Source organism: Dasypus novemcinctus, chromosome 14 (genome assembly GCF_030445035.2).
Source record: "Dasypus novemcinctus isolate mDasNov1 chromosome 14, mDasNov1.1.hap2, whole genome shotgun sequence".
In the NCBI taxonomy this organism is placed as follows: domain Eukaryota; kingdom Metazoa; phylum Chordata; class Mammalia; order Cingulata; family Dasypodidae; genus Dasypus; species Dasypus novemcinctus.
The window spans coordinates 29440105-29460870 of record NC_080686.1 but is presented as its reverse complement, the minus strand read 5'-3'; the positions used below and the strand labels follow the sequence as shown (position 1 = coordinate 29460870).

The 20766-nt window shown below is 37.4% G+C and overlaps 1 protein-coding gene across 2 annotated transcripts in view; it reads right to left on the bottom strand.

The window, feature by feature from the left end:
- The window catches only part of MCMDC2 (minichromosome maintenance domain containing 2), a 71589-nt gene that overhangs the window by 32913 nt on the left and 17910 nt on the right, over positions 1-20766 (bottom strand). For both annotated transcript variants that reach the window (XM_071207836.1, XM_058275605.2), the window contains exons 3-10: positions 14370-14557; positions 14148-14278; positions 14017-14076; positions 5075-5270; positions 4620-4742; positions 4415-4519; positions 2065-2190; positions 299-536 (exon numbers count right to left, since the gene is read on the bottom strand). In XM_071207836.1, coding sequence (XP_071063937.1) covers positions 299-536; positions 2065-2190; positions 4415-4519; positions 4620-4742; positions 5075-5270; positions 14017-14076; positions 14148-14278; positions 14370-14463 — 1073 coding nt within the window. In that variant the 5' untranslated portion in view covers positions 14464-14557. The remainder of the gene's footprint in view (positions 1-298; positions 537-2064; positions 2191-4414; positions 4520-4619; positions 4743-5074; positions 5271-14016; positions 14077-14147; positions 14279-14369; positions 14558-20766) is intronic.

Here is a 20766-nt window from a genome sequence, read left to right as displayed (position 1 = left end):
TATGGTTCCTGGTGCCTCCTAAAGAAACAAGGAAGATGAACACACATAGCAAGTGCAAACAACAAGGGGGTGGGGAGAAATAAATTTTTTAAAAAAACCTTTAAAAAAATTTTTTGAAAGCAAATATTTCATGTCTCAATTATATTTTGAAAGTTTTGAACTTCACTGATAAAAAGCAATTTAAATATTTATACTGTGAAGATAAATCCTGAATATTCATCTTGTAATAATGCTCATGGAAAGGATTTATACAAATATTGTGGCTAATATATAGTTTTTGAAATTCACATCATTTTACCTGTCTACAAGTAGAGTATCACATGTTATAATTAAAATATCTAGGCAACCTTCCAGTTCCTTTTTATGGTCATTCGTCTGTACTAGACTCATCAATAAACAGAGCTTGAGCAAATTGTAAGTCCCTGGAGGAACAATGTGTGATGCAAAGATGTTGGCAAGTATTGCTGTAAACTTCCAGCAAGAGCTAGAAGTCAAGGAGAGGAGACACCTGAAGTTGTCACTAATTCCTGAAGGAACTGAAAGTAAATATTAACACATATTAGAAAGGGTTTTAAACAATAACAAAATAATACTACAGGTACTCTATTCCATTTATCTAAAAATACTATCAAATTATAGTACTTTAATGGTGCTACATTCATACTCTTATAAAGATATTATGATTGGCAGTCACTCAGGGATATCATTTCAATCACAGGATGACCACCCAACGTGTACACACAGATGGTTGTGGGTGACAGGCAAATTCCTGATTCTTCTCCTTTTAAGACCTATCTGAACAAAGCTGGATGATGGGGCTCCTATATTTCTATGCTTGGAATAATATCACATTCAGCGAAGGCTAAAAAGCAGAATGGAACATATTTGAATACTGCTGTTAATAGAAAAGATTTTAAACACCACTAGTTTAAAAGTACTGTACTGTAGCATTCTAGATTTTCTCTACTCCTTCACTCTCTCTAACTTCTGAAATGGATGAGTGATGTATCCCGTTGGTCAGTTTAGAAGGAGCAATGGCATGCGGATTACTCACTCCTTTCTCCCTCCTCTTGATAGTGGGTTTGCAGTCAGAGGGCAATGATTTCCTACCTTAGTCCAGCTCTTGCCAGACCTGAGTGGTTAAATCTGTCAAATTCTGGGATTCAGCATAAGAGTGTATAATATATAATGTTCTTTCACCAAATGAAAGACTTCACAACAGAACACATGAAAAAGATCACCAAAATGTTTATTGTCCCTCAATGTTTTCTTCAACGTTTTTGTTCTTTTAAGAAGCTTCTCTCTCCAAGGTAAACAGAAATATTTGGAATCCACTTGCATTTAAATTCAATTTAGGCCTCTAATACTGTAGATGGTTATCTATAAATTCCAAAAAATCCTACCTTATTCAAGATTTAACTAGCCTTTCCTAAATTTACACATCTGTGAGTCGAATTGCTCTCCATTTTTGTTTATTTAATGCTTGATTATGTTGAAATTGTTAAAGGAAATTATCAGTAATAAATGCAATATTTTGGCCTCCATCTGCCTTACGCTTTTGTTTTATTTCTGAATTGGTTCAGAAATCAGACGAGGAAAAAGATGCCATTTTATTGGACTGTCTCTCTCAGACCCCAAGTGTTCTTTGATATTACCTTAGCTAGTGGGTAAAGGGTTGTGTAGAAAAATCTTTAGACTAATTTTGAACTCCTGATATCCTGAAATATTTCTCGTTGGTAATTATAAAGAATTAAAATAAGGTTTAGCTCAAAGAAGAGGGTGATGACTGCCAAAGTTCTATAATATTATTTTATTTCCTTCATAGCACTTATCATTTTCCGAAATTATCTTAGTTGATTGGTTTGATTAGTCTTATTGATTAATTTTCAAGTTTACTATCTTCCAAAGAATTTAAGTTCCATGATAGCAGGAACCTTGACTGTCCTGTTCACAGCTGTATCCCTTGTGCTTAGAAGAGTGCCTAGCACAAAGGTAGTCAATAATTATTTGCTAACCAAATCTATTTAAATATTTGTTAATTTATGATGCCAATATTTTCCTTACCTTTTGGACTGCAAAAAGTGATGCTGTTTGCCTCTATACAGAGAGTAGTTTGTGAACTTTTTACACAGGTTGGAATCCCAATAATTTTATACTCATTTCCTATATCCATTTTATTCACCAATTCATCTAAAATTATTAAACACAGGAGAAAATACTTATTCACTAAATGAAACTTGTACATGATCATATGATGTGAAGATCCAGAATCAGGAACAATTCAGCAGTTGAGTGAGTAGTAAAGTAATTCATTTTCTTTATTATAATATCCATATAAAGTGGCAATAATAATGTAAATTGAGATAATTTTATTGCTGATAAATTTTGTTATTATATGCAAAGATGAATTAACTTCAAGAAGCATGTGATAATGGCAAATAGATACTCTATTATAAAATAGTCAAAAGGGAAAAAATCATCACTCTATGTAAGATGAAATGTCTTTGCATTAAATAACAAGGAATGTTAAGAAAAATGACCTTACAAGTAATCCTTTTATTTGGGAAGAAAATAATTTTAAAAGGCACCATTCACTGTCTACAATGCAGGCACAGTAATTTTATACACATTATCTCCAACTGTAAACTATAACAGATATTTCTCTCTATATATATGAAGGAACTGAGGCATGAAGAGGTTAACTGACTTGCACAATGCTAAATAACTAGTAACTGGCAGAAATGAAATTAATATCTAGGTCTGCCTAGTTCCAAAGTTTGTCATTCTGCACTATACTATGTATAATACCTCTCTCACACCTATGAATTGGGCAAATCTTTCACGAGTTCAAAGTTTACTGTAAAAATTATACACTGAAAGCTTTAGAAATTGGATGGTTGTAAAGCTTGGAAAGAACAGTTTACAAAGTTACAAGGATGAAAAAGATTAATTTCTATTTGTGAAGATCAGAGTGCTCTTCATACTCTCTCTCTCTTTCTCTCTCTCTCTCTCCCAACTTTCTCTCTTTCTCTTTGACTTTTTGGTTCCTAAGAGAACATACTGATGTATCCTGTGGACACTTGAAAGGAAAGAATCTTAAGAGCTGAGAAAGTAAAAATAATATTAAAACAGAAACAAAAACAAACAAAATACAACTAAAGTGAGTTACAAGAGGAAAAGAAAAAGAGAGACTATCATCTCTCCACATGAATAGTTTTCCAACTATTCCACAGAATCTAGAGTTCAGTGTGTATGCCCTGAGGTGAAGCTGGGAAGTCTGGGTATCTCTTCCAATGTCAACTCAAAAAGGTTTGCTTTAGTTTATTTAATCATTACTTTTTATTTATTTGGGTTATAAGTAAGAATTTATTTGAAGAAATGGTTTTCTACTAAAATAATAGTTGGATAGTCACTAAAATTTTTATATTGCAATGTTTGGTTTGAATATAGTATATAGTAGAGTGATGTCGTTAAAAGCACAAACTCTGAGGCTGGGTTGCCTGGTTTCAGTCCTGGCCCTGCCACTTACTAGCTGTGTGACCTTGGGCTAGTTATTTAATCTCTCTTTGCCTCAGTTTCATTATTAAAAATTAGAGAGAAGAATAGAACATACTTTATATATTTGCTGTGACTAAATGAGTTAATAAATGTGAAAGTACATAGTAATTGCCATAAAACAATATAAAAATATATAAAGGCACATAGTAATTGCTAATTACTAATTATCATCTGTGTTTACATGTCTGCCTCAGCCTTCTCAGACCACTGGGAAAAGAGTTCTTATTTGAGTATCTACTTTCCTAACTCCTGGTTTTTCTCTACATGGTTGACACCCAAGATAACTCCTTCTGAACAATTTAATTCTTCCAATTTTAGCTAAAAGAGGCTGAGCCCCATCTTCATTTTCATAGTTCTCATTTTCATTCAGTTTCTAAATGAGCGAATGATACTGATAATGATTTCTTCTTTCACGGCAGACCCTATCTACATACAGACCCTTACCCATGCAGTTCCCAACATTTAACTGACTATCAATGTTCATTCATTCACTTAAAAAATACTGAGTTTTTATGATGTGAAATGAAAAAACAAAGTCTCTATCCTAGTGACACTTATACTGTAATACAGTAATCCAAGTATTTACAAAACACAGAATAAGCAGAGGTCATTTAAAATGACTGCGACTCCAGGACTAGGGACATAGAAGGTACTAATATCTTTTTAAGTGAATCTTGTATAAATGATTGCATGGATGAAAGATGAGCAAATATGACTCTTTTTTAAACTGCTCAAGAATAAGATTCTTAAGATTCTTAAACACCAGATTATAGAGGTCCCATTCTATAATATATTAGTATAAATAAGTCAATTACATATTTTATAACAATTTATATTGAGTTCAAACTCAACTTACCTCTTAGGAAAATTGTAAAAGATTGAAACCTAAATGGCTGGCTATAAGAATATCCTTGAAAAGCACAAAGTGCCTTTGAGGTAATTACTTCAACTATCTGTTTATCTTAAGGGAAAGAGCAAAAAAAATAGTTTCAAAATATACATTCAATTTAAATTCTACATTAAAATACAACACTTTTAAAAATTGTAAAATGTATTTTTACCACCAAGCACTCTAAATTTTCTATCTTCTTGAAGTGAAGAAGCACACAGATTACACAAAAAGTCATTTCTTACTGTTGCAGATTCTGTAGCACCAGGCACATGCACTCTTATATACTGAAATCCTGAAAGAAAACAGAGGTAAGCCAAATTTGCCTCCAGATTTAGCCATCCACTTTCAATTCTTTAAAATAGTTTATTCCAAAGTGTATTAACTCAGTTTCTCATGTAGGTTCAGAGCAGTTCAATTGGCATTTATTGTATGCCTACTTCTTGCCAGGCACTGTGCCAAGGAACTGATGAAATGGATGCTTACACAGATAATTTCAATATGTGGCAAGAAGAATTACTTTATTCCATTCTTTCCACTCTGTGAACATTTCATAACTAATTATAAATATGATTTAGGATTAAACAGCACATTGCTCAATGTTTGATTTTATATTTTAATATTTACCTTCTGAAAAAGGGCATGCCTCATCAGAACAAAGGAATCTTGCACCTTGTGTATACTTGGTTACAGTTGTCATTGCAATCACAATTCCTTGCATTGTATAAAATCTCTGAGACGTATAATCAAGTGGAAACTTACAAAGATCAAGACCATAACTTGGCAGAGGAGGTAAATGTGTTAATTTCAGCACTATATTAATCTAATAAGAAAATAAAAATGGTATTAGTAAAAATTGCAGAACCAGTTGGACTTTAACAACAAGGAGTATATCAAGTAAACGATTTGTTAATTTTGTAAGAAACCAAAATTTTAAGCATAAATGAAAAAGAGATTCAAGTAGAAAATTGAAAAAGTTAAGTAAAACCTTATAATCTTATATTTTGACATATATAATTATGAATTCATTTTTTCCTCAAAAAACACATGTCCTGGGAAGCAGCCATGGCTCAATCGACTGGGCTCCCATCTACCATATGGGAGGCCCTGGGTTCGTGTCCCAGGGCCTCTTTGTGAAGGTAAGCTGCCTGCACCCACAGACAGCTGATGGCCCGCGCCCATGGAGAACTGGCGCAGCAAGATGACGCAACAAAGGGAGACAAGCAGACGAGCAGAAGAATGCACAGTGAATGGACACAGAGAACAGACAACAAGCAAGCCGCAAGGGGGGGGGGACAAATAAAAAACAAAAAAACCCACACATGTCCTGTCTATATTCACTAAAAAATTATGAAGCAATGACAACTCAATAGTAATGAAGACTCCTAGTGCCCAGACTGTGACTAAATATCGTTTCTCATTAAAAGAAACCAGGTAACTAGGTAGAAATGGATGATCCCAGGTCTGGGGCAGATAATAAACCAGACAGACCAGGGACATTGTGGTAGAAACCAAGGGAGCTATAAAAATTAATAGTATTATGTCAAAAGACAGATGAGAAAACTTGAAGGGACTTCCAATGGCCAAGGGTAGCATAAATTAAGCAACAAAAAAACTAATGGTAGGGAGCGGATTTAGCTCAAGTGGTTGAGCACCTGCTTCCCATGTATGAGGTCCCAGTTTGATCCCTAGTACCTCCTAAAAACACAACACAACAAAACAAATGAATAAAAAAACCAACTCTCATTGGAGAGCAGAAATAGCTCATTGGTTGAGGGCCTGCTTCCCATATACAAGTTCCTGGGTTCAAAAAAACCAAAACACACACACACACACACACAAAATGGTGATTTATGGAAACATATCCAATATATAAAAGTTCATGAGCTCTTTTTTTTTAGATTTATTTTGTATTTATTTCTCCCCCTCCCCCCATTTGTCTGCTCTCTGTGTCCATTCTCTGTGTGTTCTTTTGTGTCCACTTGTATTCTTGTCAGCATCACTGGGAATCTGTGTCTCTTTTTTGTTGTGTCATCTTGCTGCGTCAGCTCTCCATGTGTGCAGTGCCACTCCTGGGCAGACTGCATTTTTTTCATGCAGGGTGGCTCTCCTTACGGGGAGCACTCCTTGCGCATGGGGATCCCCTACATGGGGGACACCCCAGAGTGGTAAGGACTCCTTACACACATCAGCACTGTGCGTGGGCCAGCTCACCACACAGGTCAGGAGGTCCTGGGTTTGAACCCCGGACCTCCCATGTGGTAGGTAGATGCTCTATCTGTTGAGCCAAATCTGCTTCCCTCATGAGCTCTTGATGGTAAAAAAAAAATATTATTGGGAACTGATAAAGGGAAAGAATCAAACATTTATCCTGCCTTCCCTGTATGAATTGTATTTCAGGGTAACGAAATAGTCGATGAAGGAATAAGTTGAGAAAGAATGCCAGAATTAGAAAATCATAATTTTGCAACTCCTAATGAAATAATGGTATCTAGGCAAAGATCATCAAAGGTGGCTAAAACCATTAGGTGAAAACTGGTAGGAAACCACATAATGGAGAGATCAGACTGATATCACCTGAATCCACTGATGAATTGCTAAATTACTATATTGCTAATTACTAAAAGTGGGACAACAGATATTATAGCTCTCTGATATAGTACAGTATAAGATACATAACACTAACCATGGTGTATTCTTTTCAAAATGAGTCGAATCTGAATCTAAGTAAGCCATTAGAGACATCTTCCATTTAATAAAAATACTGGGATAGGGAAACAAGTAAAATAGCACAAGAAAGCCACCAGACAAAATCAGATTATGAGACATTTTACAGGAAAATAGGAAAATTAACTAGTTTCTTTAAAAAGTCAGTGGTATAAAAAGGGAAGAGGAGATAATGACTTTAGATTAAAAGAGTAAATGAGACATAGACATAAGAACTGATTATAATGTGTGAACATTTTTTGGATCATTTGAACAAACCTCCTGAATGACATTTTTGAGACAACTGAGGACCTTTAAATACGGATAAGATATTAAATGATATCAAGGGATTATTGTCACTCTTGTAAGGGGCCGTAACTACATTATGATTATAAAAGAAAAATGTTGATATTTTTTAGAGGTAGATACTGAAATATGTAGGGGTGAAATAAAAGAATGTCTGGGATTTGCTTTAAAGTATTTCAGCAAGAGACACCAGCAAGTGTATCAATAAGTGCGTTGTGGGGATACCAGAAGGAAAAGAGAGAAAGGGGCAGAGAGAATATTCAAAGAAATAATGGTTGACAATTCCCAAATTTAACAAAAGACAGTAACACATCCAAGATGCTCTCTGAACTCCAAACAGAATAAACCCAAATAGACATATGTTGAGTCATATTATAATCAAACTTTCAAATGCCAAAGATAGAGAGAATTCTAAAAGCTGCAAGAGAAAAGCAACATGTCACATACAAGGGACCCTCAATAAGATTAAATGCTGATTTCTCACCAGAAATGAAGAGAAAGCGAAAAACTGCCAAGAAAAATTCTATATCTGGCAAAACCATCTTACAAAATTGAGGAAGAGGGAAGTGGATATGGCTCAAGTGATAGGGCTTTTGCCTACCAAATGGGAGGACCCAGGTTTGATCCCTGGGACCTCCCGGTAAAAAAGAAAAAGAAAAAGCATGCCTGTGCAGTGAGCCAGTGCCTGCATGGCAAGCCAAGTGCCTGCACGGTAAGTCGAGTGTCCACATGAGTGCCCATGTGGCAAACCAGTGCCCACACAAGTGAGTCACACAGCAAGACACAACAAAAGAGAGACAAAGGGGAAAGTCAAGGTGAAGTGCAGCAGAAACCAGGATCTGAGGTGGCACAGGTGACAGGGAACCTCTCTCCACATCAGTGGTCCCCAGGATTGAATCCTGATGAATCCTAGAGAAGAAAAAAATGAGGAGAAGACAAAAAAAGAAATAAGATACAGAAGATCACACAGCAAATGGACAGAGAGAGTAAAAGTAGTGGGGCAGGCGCAGGAGAAAAAAAAAGCTTTAAAAAAAGACAGAATTTATTTTAAAAAATTTGAGGAAGAGATTAAGACAGTCCCAGAAAAACGTAAACTAAAGGAGTTTGTCACAACTAGACCAGCCCTATGGGAAATGCTTAAAGAGAGTTCTACAATTTGAAAGGAAAGGACAATAGATAACAGATTGAAGCTGCATAAATAAATAAAAATCTCTGGTTAGGGTAACAACACAGGTACAAACAAATGTCTGTACTAATACATTTTTGGTATGTAACTGCACTTTTTCATTCCTACAGGATCTGAAAGGCAAATGCATAAAAAGTAGTGATCAGTGGTTTTGGACCCATAACATATAAATATGTAATTTGAGACAAGGAACTACATAAAGGTGGGGGATGGAGGAGCATAGGAACATAGCCTATGTATGCTACTGAAGTTAAGTAAGTATCTAAGCAAACATGATTGTTAAAGATTTAGGATGCTAAATTTAAGCCCCAGGAAGGAAGGAACCTTGAATCCAGAGAAAAACAAGCCCCAGGAATGTAGGAACCCGGGAAGCCTGAACCCTTGCAGACGTCAGCAGCCATCTTGCTCCAAAAAGACTTTGGTGAGGGAAGTAACTTACACTTTATGCCCTGGTATCTGTAAGCTCCTACCCCAAATAAATACCCTTTATAAAAACCAACCAATTTCTGGTATATTGCATCAGCACCCCTTTGGCTGACTAATACAGATATCTAAGAAATGGATTAAAGAATGTAAGCTTTATATCTATGTTTAATTTCTTGAACTTGATAACTGTACTTAAGGTGATTATGTAAGTGAATACTTTTTTTGTAGAAAATGTACATGAAATTATTATGTGTTCAGGGAAAATGATGTGTGCAGCCTACTCCCAAATATTCATAAAATAGATAAATAGATGAGAAAGAGATGATGGATAAAAAGAATGATACAGCCAAGGTGACAAAACGTTAAAATTTGTGAATCTGGGTATGAGGGGTGGTGAGGGTATGCTGTAGTTCTCTGTATGGGGGTTTGTATTAGTTTTTGCAACTATCTTGTAAGCTTGAATTTATTTCAAGATAAAAGGTTAAAAAATACTTCAGCAAAAAAGAAAAAAAAGAAATTGGTGATGCAGGTATGGCAAAATCTTATAAGCTATTGAATCTCAGTGATAGCTATATGGAGTTTCATTTTATTCTCTTTAATTTGGGGTATATTTGAAATGATTCATTATAGTTATGTTTAATGCTATAAGTGATAATATAGAAAGATGCTTATGTACTGAACCTTGAAAAATGTAGTGGCATTTTTTTTTTCTCTCCCGTTCCACCCCCTACCCCCGCCAGTTGTCTGCTCTCTGTGTCCATTCCCTGTGTGGTCTTCTGTGACCACTTCTATCCTTATCAGCGGCACCGGGAATCCATGCTTCTTTTTGTTGCATCTCTTGCTGTGTCAGGTCTCTGTGTGTGTGGTGCCATTCTTGGGCAGGCTGCACTTTCTTTTGCACTGGGCAGCTCTCCTTACTGGGTGCACTCCTTGTGCACGGGGCTCCCCTATGCAGGGGACACCCCTGCGTGGCAGGGCACTCCTTGCGCGCATCAGTACTACGCATGGGCCAGCTCCACATGGGTCAAGGAGGCCTGGGGTTTGAACCGCGGACCTCCCATGTGGTAGGCAGACGCACTATCCATTGGGCCAAGTCCATTTCCCTGTAGTGGCATTTTTAATAAACAAAAAAATATTGAGATAAAATACCTAGGAATAAATTTAACCAACGAAGTAAAAGACTTGTACACTGGAAACTAAAAACCTTCCTGAAAGAAATGTAAAAAGTTCTAAATAAATGGAAAAACACCAAGTGTTCATGAATTAGAAGACTTAATATTGTTAAGATTGCAATGCCACCCAATTCCACCTATATATTCAATGCAATCACTATCAAAATTTTTCAATGCTTTTTCTTGCAGAAATTGAAAAGCTGAATCTCAAAGTTATACAGAATTGTAATGGGCCCTAAATAACCGAAACTATCTTGAAAAAGAAGAAGAAAGTTGGAAGACTCACACTCTCCTATTTCAAAAATTACTAAAAAGCCACAGTATTCAAAACACTGCGGTAATGACATAAGGATAGACAAATGGTGTGGGGGCTATATGGGGACCTCATATTTTTTGAATGTAACATTAAAAAAAAATAAAGACAAAAAACAAAAAGGATAGACAAACAGGCCAATGAAACAGAACTGAGAGTACAGAAATAAACATCTATGGTCAATTATTTTTGACATGTATAGCAGTTTGATATTATTGATGAAATCCAAAAAGAAATATTGGATTATGTTTGTAAACTGGTCTTTTCCTCTGGGTATATTAGAGTGTATTGGATTCACAGGTTTTACTTTTACTTGATTAAATAATGATTAAGGCTTTGATTGAGCCACATTAGTAGGACCAAGGGGGTGGGGACTCACAAAGAAACCGCATGGAAGAGAAGGGAGGTTGGAGTTTTGATACTGAAGCCTGGGAAGTAAACACACAGGAATAGACACAGCTTCTTAGAAATGGCAGAAGACCCGGAGAGACAGAACCGTTCATCTGATAGTCTACAGCTGGCCTTGTAGACAAAGCAGGGCAGCTGAGCCCAGAGAAGAACAAGACCTGGGAAGAGAGGAACCCAGGAAGCCCGAACTCTTGGCAGACATTCGCAGCCATCTTGCTCTAACACATGGCAACAGACTTTGGTGAGGGAAGTAACTTATGTTTTATGACCTGGTATCTGTAAGCTTCTATTCCAAATAAATATCCTTTATAAAAACCAACCAATTTCTGGTGTTTTGCATCAGCATCCCTTTGGATAACTAATACAAAAAGGGTGCTATTGGTAATTGAATTATGCCTCCCACAAAAGACATGTTTAAGTCCGAAACCCCTAGTCCTGTGGGTGTGAACCCATTTGTAAATAAGATCTTCGAATATATTATTAGTTAAGGTGAGGCCAAAGTGAATGAGGGTGAACTTTAATTGATTAGGGCTGGTGTCCTTATAAGGAGACAAGTGAACAGGAAGAGGAGACTGAAGAGACAGATCACCAAGTGACAGAGGCAGAAACTGAGCCACCACCAGAACTCTACAAACTTCAGGTAAACAATCCCCTGATGCTGGACTTCTAGCCTCCAAAACTGTAAGACAATAAATTTCTGTTTAAGACAACTCATTCTGTGGTATTTGTCATAGCAGCCCTGGAAAACTAAGACAAGTGTCATATGATGGGGGAAATAATTGTTGCTTCAACAAATGGTGCTGGGACAAGTGGATTTCCACATGCAAATAAATGAAAGTACACCCTTACCTCATACCATATACAAAAATTAATGCAGGGGAGTGGATGTGGCTCAAGAAGTTGGGCACCCACCTCCCACACGGGAAGTCCTGGGTTCAGTTTCTAGTACCTCCTACAGAAGATGAGCAGATGCAACAAGCTGACACAATGAGCTGATGAAACAAGCAGATGAAGCGAGCAAACAAAACAAGCAGGGAGTGGGTGTGGCTCAAGCTGCTGGGTACCCACCTCCTACATGGGAGGTGCTAGGTTCAGTTCCTAGTGCCTCCGAAAAGAAGATGAGGAGACAACAAGCTGATGGAATGAGCAGAAGAAATGAGCAAACACAGCAAGCAGACAATGAGCGGAAACAACGTACAGATAGGCAAGGGAGCCATCTCAGGGGAAGCAAAAAACCCCAGGGAAGCAGGCTTGGCCCAGTGGTTAGGGCATCCATCTACCACATGGGAGGTCCATGGTTCAAACCCTGGGCCTCCTGGACCCGTGTGGAGCTGGCCCACGCGTAGGGCTGATATGCGCAAAGAGTGCCGTGCCATGCAGGGGTTTCCCCCGCGTAGGGGAGCCCCACGCTCAAGGAGTGCACCCCGTAAGGAGAGCCACCCAGCACGAAAGAAAGTGCAGCCTGCCCAAGAATGGCACTGCACACACGGAGAGCTGACACAAGATGACGCAACAAAAAGAATCACAGATTCCTGTGCCGCTGACAACAACAGAAGCGGACAAAGAAGAACATGCAGCGAATAAACACACAGAACAGATAACTGAGGCAGGAGAAGGGGAGAGAAATAAAAACAAACAAACAAACAAAAACGCAAATGGTTGTTCTAAAAAAAGAAAACAAAGCAAAACAGATCAGTGACCTAAATATAGAAGATGAAACTATAAAACTCCTAGAAGAAAACAAAGGGGTAAATCTTAATGACCTTGGCTTTGGCAATGGTTTCTTAGCTATGACACCAAAAGCTCTAAAATGAAAAATATAGATAAATTGGACTTGATCAAAGTGAAAAACTTTTGTGCATCAAAGGACAATTTTATGGAGAAAATGAAAAGGCAATGTAAATAATGGAAGAAAATATTTGCAAATCATATATTTGTTATAAATAAAGAACTATTACAACAAAAAAACAACTCAATTAAAAAATGGGCAAAGAATTTGAATAGATTTTTCTTCAAAGATTACAAATGGCCAACAAACACATGAAAAGATGCTCAACATCTTTAGCCATCAGGGAAATACAAATCAAGAGCACAATTAGATATCATTTCAAACTCCCTAGGATGGCTATTATCAAAAGATGGAAAATAACAAGTGTTGGCAATATGTGGAGAAATTGGAACTTTCATAATTGCTAATGAGAATGTAAAGTAGTACAGCTGCCTTGGAAAACAGTTTGGTGATTCCTCAATAAGGTAAACATGGAATTAACATATGTACCAGCAATTCTATGACTAGGTGTATATTCTAATGAATTGGAAACAGATAAACCAATACTTTTACATGAATGTTCATAGCAGCAATAGCCAAAAGATGGAAACAACCCAAATGTTCATCAACAGATGACTTAATTGTGTTATATACATAAAATAGAACATTATTCAGCATCAAAAGGAAAGAAGTACTATTACATGCTACCATAAAGACAAACCTCAAAAACATTAGACTAAGTGAAAGGAGTCAGATACCAAAGGTCACATATTGTATGATTCCATTTACATGAAATATCCAGAATGGGTAAATCCATAGAAAAAGAAAGCAGATGGGTGGCTGCCAGGGGCTGGGGAAGGAGGGAATCCTTAAGGAGTGACTGCTAATGGGCATAGAGTTTTATTTAGAATGAGTGAAAATGCTTTGGAACTATATAGAGTTGTTGGTTGTATAACACTGTGAATGTATTAAATGCCACTGAACTGTCCACTTTAAAGTGGTTAGTTTTTTTAAACAGAACACAATTTTTAAAAATTTTATATTATCTTTTAAAAAGATATATAAATCACACAAAATTTTACAAAAAATATAAGAGGTTCCCATATAATTCACTCCCCACCACCCCCCACTCCTCCCATGTTGACGTTAATTTTAAAATGGTTAATTTTATGTTATGTGAATTTTACCTCAAAAATATAAATCTATGGATAAAAATATCTACTTATAAGTAGTTTTGAAAATATTATAACATAGTTTTCTTTGTTAAATTTAATTAACACTTACTTGAGTTTCAGTCTGTAATTGTCCAATTAATGAGAGAGTCTTAACAGCAATAAAACAGACCTGTGATTTAAAAAACAAAAAAGTTAACAAAAATTCCACGTGGCATAAAATCATTTCTTTCTGTAACTTACTGATTGAAAAACTTGAGCAGCCTTCAAAGGCTGGTGTAAAATGTGATTTCCAAGTTCAGCATCTAATTCAACAACATCAGAGGGATTTATTATAATATTGAATCGATAGACAGCATAACTTTGTTTTGAATCTGTAAAAATACACAGAGTAAAAGCCATTATCCTTTTTTGAAGGAATTAATTTAAAATTTTCTAAAGTAAAATCATCTTTGTTAAACATACCATTGTAGTACTTGCAATCATCTATAAATTTTTGGAGGCCGCCACTTCTGTCAAGATAGATAAGAGCTGCTTCTTTCATTTTTAGGTTGGACATTATCTCCTTCTTAATGATTCTTTATTACTAACTGATGAAACCAGTTTCTGGTAAAGACTACAGATGGTGAAACTAATAGAATGGTTGAGAAAACCTAGAAATAAAAATTAAATTTTACTTTTGAAGATGTCTAGTAAAACTTTATAAACTATTGAGAGTGAAAGAAAACCAGGTAAAATTTCTAACTTAAAGAACTTCCTACACAAAGGGACATAGCAAATTTAAGAACAGGAGCCTCAAAAGTCTCTTTACAGAGTAGGTACTCCAAAAAATGCTTGTTAAAATAAACAGGATCAGATGAGGCTCCTTTGCCAGGCACTGTTTAGGAAACAAAAGTGGTAAAACTTATTTCATAAATTCAGTCTAAATAACAGTGTAGTAGACTGAGTACTAACATGGGAAATTTGAGAACTTGATTCTACACCCAGAATTTCCCAGTTGCTTGAGACAATCACCTGACTTTTCTTGGATCAATACTTTCTTCTGTAGGACATGAAGGGGTTAGATGATTAAGGCCCCTTCCAGTTTTAAGCATGTGTCAGTCACCGACTTAAAACATTAAACCATAGTAAATGAGTAGGGAGTGGAACATGTAAAGTCCATTTCAAGAGAGCAAACAATACTTAGAAACAATTATGCCAGCAATTGTATTAGATGCTAGGGATAAAACAATTAAGATCAATCTTGTCTTCAATTAGCTGCAAATTTAGAGAAGCTAGAAATAATGACTAATACATTTATTACCAAATAACTCTTGGCCATGTACTATTTAATGGATACCAAGTTGGGTAAAATATGGTCCCCAACTTTCAGAAAGAGTCCAATGAGGGACAACAGATATGTAAACAATTACAACACAAGTACTATAATATAAATATGAACATATACTAAGAAGCACAGAATGAACAAAAGATGTGAACTATTTCACAAAATTTGGGGTCATCTTTATGTAGTGGTCATGCTAATATTTCCTAATGTTTTAGTTTTAGGCTAAACACAGTGGAGTCATAGAGAAGAATATCTGGAAGCTACTTTACAAGTGACATTTGATAGATAACACTTCAGTAATTGGAGGTAGCGGTGAAGAGGAGGAAGTTTTCCAGAAAAAGGGGTTACCTGCCATTAGTATTACTTCGCACAGTTATGAGTCCTGCTGTACTAGGTCCACACCCCCGCTACCTGGAGTGCAGACCATTTTCCAAAGAAAGTAATTTTAAACAATCCTTTTCAGTGTTTAACTGAAACTTAACAGTGAAACTTCAGAATTCATGTCTCTGTGTTCAAAAATAGAATGATCCTAAAATGTATGTTGAGTTCACATAATGTGTTTCATTACACATAATATCTCTGGAGCTGAATGTAGTCTATCGATAATAAAATGGTTGGGTGAGGCCAGATCATGAAAGCTTTTGAAATTCGTGAGTGTATGCAAAGAAAGGGAAACGAAGTTTTTTTGGTGGTGGTTGTTTTACAGAAGAGCAATATGGTCAGATTTTTATTTTGGAAATCGATTCTTGCCCGTATTTGTGGATAATGGATTAAATTAATTAAAGAGTTGGTAATTACTTTCTCTTGCAATAGTCCCAAGAGATGGATACCTGAATTTGCGCATATGGAACGGAACAGAAGGGAACGGGATGGAACAGAACGGGAGGCGGTGGCTTCCAGAACGTCTAAAGATTTCGCACTGAACCTGGTGACTAACTTGTACAACCTGGGGAAGGGGTATGTCAAAAGATAACTGGGTTTTTAATATAGGTGTGGACGGATGATCTGTTTTCAGGAAATACTTGTGACGGACCGGCTCTGACGGGCTCTTGGGACGCCCGGATGGACATCCCCAGCAGCGCGCTCTAGAACGAGCTGCAGCTCCTACGTGTCCACCTACGTAAAGAGAACGTCCTGAGGAGAGGGTGTATTTTCAAGAAAGGGGAAAATGGAGGAAAAGACACGGAAGCCTGTGAAACAGCATTAAATACAGTAATGGTTTTAACTTTTGTCAAATCTTCGCGTAAGCCTAAAAGCCCACGTGTTGATCGCTTGAGACCCGCGGCGATCTGCACCCTTTGCTCCGTCAGCACCTGAAGGAACTTGTGAAGGGACTAAGCAGGAGGGCCTGAACTTATCACAAGATGAGGGTAGGTCAGGCCTGGCACCCTGGGTTCGGGACGCACCACAAATGGCCACACCTTCCTGAAGCGGAACCGGATCCCGCACCTTTGACGTTCCCTCGCTGCCGCGCGAACCTTGGCGGGCGCCGCCTCCCAGACGTCGGCAGCGGGGCTCTTGCGCATGCGTGCTTCTGTCGGCCGTTGGGGCGCTGAGGCTGCCGGGAAGCCCGGGACGCCCGACCCTTACCCCAGTCCCTACCCAGCCCTGCAGTCATCTGGGTATGGAGCGCGAATTGTATCCCTTTCCTTTTATCCCGGCTGCCTCACTGATGCAAGGCAAAAACGATAGGGCTGCCTTGGGTGTTTGCCGTTGTCACAGGCCAGGAGTGTCAATATTTGTTTAAAAAAACTCAAAGCTCTGCTGGTGGGAATGTGTAATAGTGTGGCCACTTTGTAAACCAGTTTGGCAGTTCCTCAAAGGTTAAATATAAGAATTTCCATATGATTCTGTAATACCATTCCTAGGTATAAACCCAGGAGAAAAGAAAGCACATGTCCATACCAAAACTTGTACATCCCATCAAAGGACTTGATCAAGAAAGTAAAATACAACCTAGAGGATGGGAGAAAATGTTTGGACTTAATATCCAGAATTTATAAACAACTCCTACAACTTAACAACAACAAGACAATCTAATTTAAATTAAATTAAAATTTAAAATTTAAAAATGACAAAAAGACGTGAACAGACGTTACTCCAAAGAAACTTATATAATGCCCAATAAACATGAAAAGATGTTCAACATCATTAGCATCAGGGAAATGTAAATCTACAAGATACTATTTCATACTTAATAGAATGGTTACTATTTGAAAAGCAGAAGATAAGTATTGGAGAGGATGTGGAGAAATAGGAACACTCCGGTGGGAATGGAAAATGGTGTAGCCGCTGTGGAAAACAGTTTGGCAATTTCTCAGAAAATTAAAGATAGAATTGTGATATGGCCCCGCAATCCTGTGTCAAGACACAAAAGAATTGAGAGCAGAGACTCAGATACTTATGCGCCAATGTCCACAATTGCTAAAAGGTGGAAGCAACCCAGGTGTCCATCAAAAGATAAATGGGTAAACAAAACGTGGTTTATACACACAATAGTATTTGGCTGAAAAAAGGAATGAAATTATGGTGCATGCTGCAACATGGATGAACCTTGAAGGCATTACATTGAGGGAAATAAACCAGACACAAAAAGACAAATATTATTTGATCTCATTGATATGAGACAAGCAGAATGTTGCAAATTCATAGAGTCAGAAACTAGAACACAGGTTACTAAGGGCTTGATGGGGTTGGGGAATATGGAGTTACTGTTTAGAGTAGGAAGTTTCTGTTTGGAGTGATGGAAAAGTTTCAGTAATGAATGTTAGTGATGGAGGCACAACTTTGTGAATGCAATTAACACCACTGAATTGTATATCTGAATGTGAATAAAATGGGAAATTTTATGTTGTACAGAAGTTAGCAGGGGAAAAAAGTCTTATAGAACTGTACAATGCAAAGAGTAAACCCTAATGTAATTTATGGGCTGTAGTTAATATATAATTATAATAACATTGTTTCATTAATTGTAACAACGTTATCACACCAATGCAAAATGTTAATAATGGGAAAACTGTGTGAGGCAGGGGAGGGAGAATATGGAAACTCTTGTACTCACTGCATGATTTTTCTGTAAACCTACAAATGTATTTGTTTTCCCCCATAGGTTAGCTACCTTCAGGGAAGGTCCTTGCATGGGAGAACTTTTTTTCACTGACAAACACTCCCTCTCATACAGGGATTCCCTCTCTTTCTGGTGAAGAAGCTAATAGGTTAAGTTAGTGCCTTTAGCCAGATTTAATCAGAGCAAATAATTAAAATGTAAAAACTTCTGAAGTTCTTGTTACACCAGTCATCATTATGGTTAAACTGGTGAAAACTAAGATGATGGTCAAGAAATAGGATGAGCAACAAAATCCTTTGAAATGCTGAGATGTATGTGGACCAAGAAACAGTATTAATGAAAACTGAGAAACTAGGAAAATCATACCACGCAAGATACCAGTCTCATGTTCTGCAAGATTCATGGGCTCTGTTTTCTGCTCTTAACAATCTACACCGACACACCCACAGAGTGATGCCACCCAGTGATTTCAGCTACTACCTAGGATATGCTTGCTAATTGCATCCCATTCTAAATAGTCAGTCCTGGGAAACGGACTTTGGCCCAGTGGTTAGGGCGTCCGTCTACCATATGGGAGGTCCGCGGTTCAAACCCCGGGCCTCCTTGACCCGTGTGGAGCTGGCCATGTGCAGTGCTGATGCACACAAGGAGTGCCCTGCCACGCAAGGGTGTCCCCCGCGTGGGGGAGCCCCACGTGCAAGGAGTGCGCCCGTGAGGAAAGCCGCCCAGCGTGAAAAGAAAGAGCAGCCTGCCCAGGAATGGCGCCGCCCACACTTCCGGAGCCGCTGACGACAACAGAAGCGGACAAAGAAACAAGACGCAGCAAACAGACACCAAGAACAGACAACCAGGGGAGGGGGGGAAATTAAATAAAATAAATAAATCTTTAAAAAAAAAAAAAAAAGAACACTAAATAGTCAGTCCAAGGTGCACACTATGTGGTTGACTATTTGGGGGCCCAAAAAAAGAACTGTGCCTTGTAGTTTTTATAAATGTGTAATTTCTTGCCCTTGAATCTGGGCTGGCCCTGTGACCAGCTGTAAATGACAGAATGTGGCAAAAATGACTGTCAGTTCCTAGGCAGAATGGTGGACTGATAACATTGTTATGCAAAAAATAAAGACTTGTACATACATGTTCACAGCAGCATTATTTATAATAGTCAAAAAAATGGAAACAACCCAAATGTCCATCAACTAATAAACTGATAAAATGTATTAATATTTTCATACAATTAAATATTATTTGGTCAAAAAAAGGAATGAAGTACTGATACGTGTTATAACATGGATGAATTTTGAAAACAGAATGCTAAGTGAAAGATAAAGGACATATGGTGTGTGACTCCATTTACATTAAATGTCTAGGACAGAGAAATCTACAGTTAGAAAATAGATTAATGGTTGCCAAGGGATGGAGTGAAAAGAGTTTGAAAGGAAATGGGGAGAGATTGCTAAAGGGTATAGTGTTTCTTTTTAGAGTGATAAAAATGTTCTAAAATTGATTGTGGTGATGGTGAATACAATAAAAGCCAATGGGTTGTACACATTGACTGAATGTAAGGTGGGTGAATTATATCTCAATAAGGCTGTGTGTTAGTCAGCCAAAGGGGTGCTGATGCAAAGAACCAGAACTCTGTTGGCCTTTATAAAGGCCAAATAAATATATTTGGGGTAGAAGCTTACAGTCATAAGGCCCTAAAGAGCACAACTCAAGGCGCCATAAGAGGTCCTCGCTCACCCAAAGTCATTGACCACGTATTGAAGCAAGATGATGAGTGATGTCTGTGAGGGTTCAGCCTGCCTTTCCCCTCTTAAGGTTTCATGGACCCAGCCTCTTCCTATCTCAGCTCTAGGCCGGCATAAGGCTCATCTCTCTCCCCAGGGCTCATTTCTTTCAGGGCTCAGCTGCTCTGTTCTTTTCACAAGGTCAGCTGTAGACTATCAGGCTCATCTCTCTTCCTGGGGCCTCTGCTGTATCTAATAGAGCCTTCTCTCTTCTTCTTTGTTCTTCTGTGTCTACTTCCATGTGAGAGTCTGTTTTATCAGCCCACCAAGGGGACAGGGACTCAATGCTGAGTCGTACTCTAATGACGTTTGAATCAAAGTCCTAATTGTAATGTAATTTAATAAGTCGACTCAACTGAATCTAATACAATCAAAGGGTTATCATGCCCAGAGAAACAGACCAGATTACAAACATAATCTATCTTTTTGGAGTTCATAAATAATATCAGACTGCCACAGGTTGTTACCAAAAAAATATTGTAAATCAAACTGAGCCCTCCTCTATTAGTTTTTTTTAACAAATCAATTTTATTGATACAAATTAACAATTCATAGAATTCACCCAAAGAGTATAATCAATGGTATTTGGTATAATCACATTGTTGTGCATTCATTGCTTCAATCATTATTAGAGAATTTTCATTATTTTAATAATAATAAACAAAAGCACAAACAACCAAA